The sequence below is a fragment of the Macadamia integrifolia genome, chromosome 14 (assembly GCF_013358625.1).
Source record: "Macadamia integrifolia cultivar HAES 741 chromosome 14, SCU_Mint_v3, whole genome shotgun sequence".
Classification (NCBI taxonomy): Eukaryota; Viridiplantae; Streptophyta; class Magnoliopsida; order Proteales; family Proteaceae; genus Macadamia; species Macadamia integrifolia.
The window spans coordinates 8,717,164-8,721,032 of NC_056570.1; the positions used below are offsets into that span (position 1 = coordinate 8,717,164).

General features: G+C 37.2%; 1 protein-coding gene across 1 annotated transcript in view; it reads left to right on the forward strand.

Moving 5' to 3' along the window:
- The window catches only part of LOC122060600 (probable ATP-dependent RNA helicase ddx6), a 52,411-nt gene that overhangs the window by 17,381 nt on the left and 31,161 nt on the right, over window positions 1-3,869 (forward strand). The window contains exons 7-8 of the mRNA XM_042623733.1: window positions 2,021-2,074; window positions 2,237-2,317. Of these exons, the coding sequence (XP_042479667.1) occupies window positions 2,021-2,074; window positions 2,237-2,317 (135 nt within the window). The remainder of the gene's footprint in view (window positions 1-2,020; window positions 2,075-2,236; window positions 2,318-3,869) is intronic.

The window sequence follows — 3,869 nt, forward strand, 5'->3', positions numbered from 1 at the left end:
AGAGATGCGCACAACTTAATAGAGACTTTTTTTAATTTCTTAATCTTCAAATTGCTTAAGTCGTGGCCCTTGGCCTTATATATAGGGGGAAAAAAAAATACTAACTCCTAATTGTAATCCAACAGAAAAAATATTACGCAAAAACTTGGGGGGCAAGTAAAAGGGGATTACTTAGTTTCCTAAATTAACTCAAAGTCTTGGGAAATAAATAAAGAAGGATTAATAATTAGAGTAACTAACTAATAGTCCTCCAATCTGCGCCAGCTGTGTGGGGCCCACGATTGGCTGGCAAATCAGAACAAAGAAGAGAGAGGAATGAGACTAGCGACAGTCTCTCTCCCTTCTTCCATTCAGCAGAACAAAGGAGAAAGAAGGGCGGCAGTCTCCTCCTTCTCTCCTCCTTCCTCCTCCTTTTGGTTTTCTTTTTCTTCCTTGCAGTTGTCTCCCACGAAGGTGTCTTTCAGCCATAGTGAAACTGGCTGGACTTCGCGGTGGCGCCTCCGTTACACTCGGATGTCCCCATCAGTTATGTCTTGTCAAACTTATTTTAAAGTGCTCGAGTGCTATTAAAATTGCCTGAATAATAATAATTTATGGACATCAGAAGAAAAGATTATTTTACTGGACTTCTGAGTTTTTAGCAATGTTTTACCATGATAAGATTTATAAAATTTTCAGAATTGAGAAAAACCCCATCATTTGAAAGTTGAAAATCACCGCTATAACCAAAAATCCAGTTTGGAATGCAAGGATCCATGTAGCCAATCACATTTAGGTAGGATTTTACTTAAGTGTTGCCGTGTTCCTTTCTTGTTTTACTTTTTATTTGTATTTTACCCTTGCACAGATCCTTGTAGCCGACCCCATTGGCTGATCACAGGCCTGCAAATAATTTCTTAAATTCAAGTCTGTTCTCTGCAAGCCATGGAGGGGTTTTTGCTGAGAAAGCTCCTTCAGCCAGAATACGTGGCTATTCAAACTAAGATTTGAGGAACTCAAACCTTGGCGACCTGAAAGCTCCTGAACTGCCAATGAAAACACTTTCATAATCCATGAAATGAAATCTCCAACCAGTGAGAGGCAGTAGAACACCTCCTCAGATCTAAGGTCACAGCCCCCACACCAGGTTGTCTCTTGCACTGAGACTTGGGCATAAAATAAAAACTCCTGGGCGACCCAATTGTCCAAATTCTGTAGTTGAAGACTTACCTCTAAATTCCTACTCTGGCGACCTGCTCTGTACACCCTATTCTGTTTGTGAAACTTTAAATGGTCCAATATTTTACCTTTCCATGGCTGTAGAGTGTTGTTCTCTACATGCTCCGAGTATCTGGAGTCTGGCCTCCTTGACTGAGCTCCTGATGGAAGTTTACAAACTTGGGGAGCTTACTGACTCTCAAGTCTGGCTAAGAGAGGTAGAAAGCTTTGATATGAAGTTAAGTTTTGTTGTATAGAACAGAACAAAGTATGAGATGGAGAGTTGCAGCAGTATCTTGAGAAGAGTTGAAAAAGAAAGGGAAGTTAGGTCAGTCCACAGACCATGATTGTCTCTCCATTATGTATTACTGTCGTAGGAGACTGAAAAATTGCAAGACTACCTCCATACATAACACCAATTTCTATTCTGTAAAATTACATAAATATTCCCAGAATACTTTTACATTCTATTCTCTGCAATCCATTGAGGGGTTTTTGTGATTGGTTCATATCCGTGCTTTAGCATGCTGGTCCTTGAGGAACAGCCATTGGGATGCCTTTATATTATAAAATGAACATGTTCTATATAAGAAAAACTTGATGAAAGGCCTGTTCTAAAATTTTTTATTTCAGAGAAATTAACAATCCTAAAAGTTTCAATTGAGTAGGAAGATTTTCATATTTTCACGCTGTTAACTTGTCCAAGATTTGCCAGTATCAATATTCTCATTAGTTTTATGAATAAATGATTTACATTCTGATGAGTATGACAAATTGGATCAAGCTTCTCAATGTTTTTATTTTTCCTTCCTCTCTCCAATAGGAGGGATCCATATATTCAGCCGCTGGTGATTCATGTGCCTATTGCTGGGATGTGGTATGTATTTCTTAAAGGCGAACATAGTACTCACTTTAAACGATTATCATTAAAAACAAAAAATTATTCTGTTGTAGTCAAGGAATTCATTTATTCGTGACTTGTAAAGTTCATTGTTTTGTCTAGTTTTACTTTCTAACAAATTTGTACTGACATACTCAGGAAAAAGGAAAAATCAAGATGGTTTTCAGAGGGCACTCTGACTACTTGCATTGCATTGTTGCCCGTAAATCGGGCAATCAGGTCAGTTTTTTTTTTCCCCACATTTGGAGGCAGTTATCCTTTATGCATCTTGATTAAATGAAGGCACTGAAAAGTGTGTCAATCTCATTTCTACGCAGAATTTAATAGAAATGGATCCCGCATTCTTATGAGTTGACTGTGAAGGATTTGAATTAGTTAAACAATTCCAGAAATGCTCATACCTGAAATTTTCAAGAGTGGAAACTTAGGTACCTATGGACTTACTAGTCAGTGATGCGGTTTGAAAGAAGGCGGCGGCCAGCAGCATACCAAGCCATCAAACTGGACCAAGAATTGACTAATATGTTTAATTTTGAGGGTCCAACGGGTTTTATTATGGGCAATGTGCTTAATGTTTTTGAGTTAACTATTGTAATGGGCCAATTCTATAACCCAAATATTAGGGATTTAAGTCTATACGGGATTAAATAGTTAGTTTCTATTTTCTAGGCTCTATAATAGCTTCTATTTTGAAGAGAGACTTAAGTTGTAAGGGAATCTCTCTACCATACATAGGGGTTTCCTATTTTGCTTATTTCTATGAAGTTGTAAATAAATAGTAAGGGATTGTACGCACTACCAATGAGGTGATTTTGACAAAACTATAACTCTTTGCTGTGATTTTCTGTGAGATGCAGTTTGCTCTTGTGAGATGAAATGTGAACCTTGGTGGAAGAGTGATGAGATGCAAGTCAAGTACTAGGTGGGAGGCCTAGTCCATATCCTGCTCCCTTTCCTTTTTTTTTTTCCACTTTTTTTAATGGTCAGTTTCTGATTTCTCCATCCTTGCATATATCAGTTTCAACTTCTGTTTGTTCTCTTAAAAGTTGATAATCTGTTAACCGACTTTTGTTAGTTTTTCTTCCCAGTTTTCTATTCATGTTTCTAGTGCCGATATAGCCTTCAATTCAGTCCATTGATGTCAATTTCTCTTGCTATCTCACTGCCTATCTCTGAGTTCTGTTACAGCATACCTCCAGCTTTGGTTGCTATTTTGGCAAGTTACTAATTACTGAACTTGCTTTCTATTTTCTTTCCACTTGAGTTTCCAAATCTACTTCTTGTTTTTTTTTTATTTTGACTTACTATTTGGGTTTCTAGTTGCTAATTTCTGTAAGTTATTAAATCTGGACTTTCTATTTTGGTGACTTGCTATTTTTGAGACTACCTGATGTAAGAGGATACCTAGACAAATAGGATTCCTACAAATATTACCCACGTGGACAGAGGTAGACTCACTAGGGCTTAGAATGGGATTGGGATTAATAGAGAACAGTACAATACATTAATTAGCATGCATGAATTAGAGGACTATCAAACAGAGTAGCAGCAATCAATACTAATCTAGAAAGAAAAGCTTATAAATTACCTAGGCTTCAAGTGAGGAATATGGGAAAGGGAACATGGCAACATAATGTAGATAGGCACAAATCAATCCAAGAATTCAGAGAGTAAGTATCATGCTTTTCCTTACATCAATCAACTACTAAAGAAATCAGCAGCATTCTTAATCACAGAAAATTGATTACGAAAACAGCAGTAGTATGTAAGT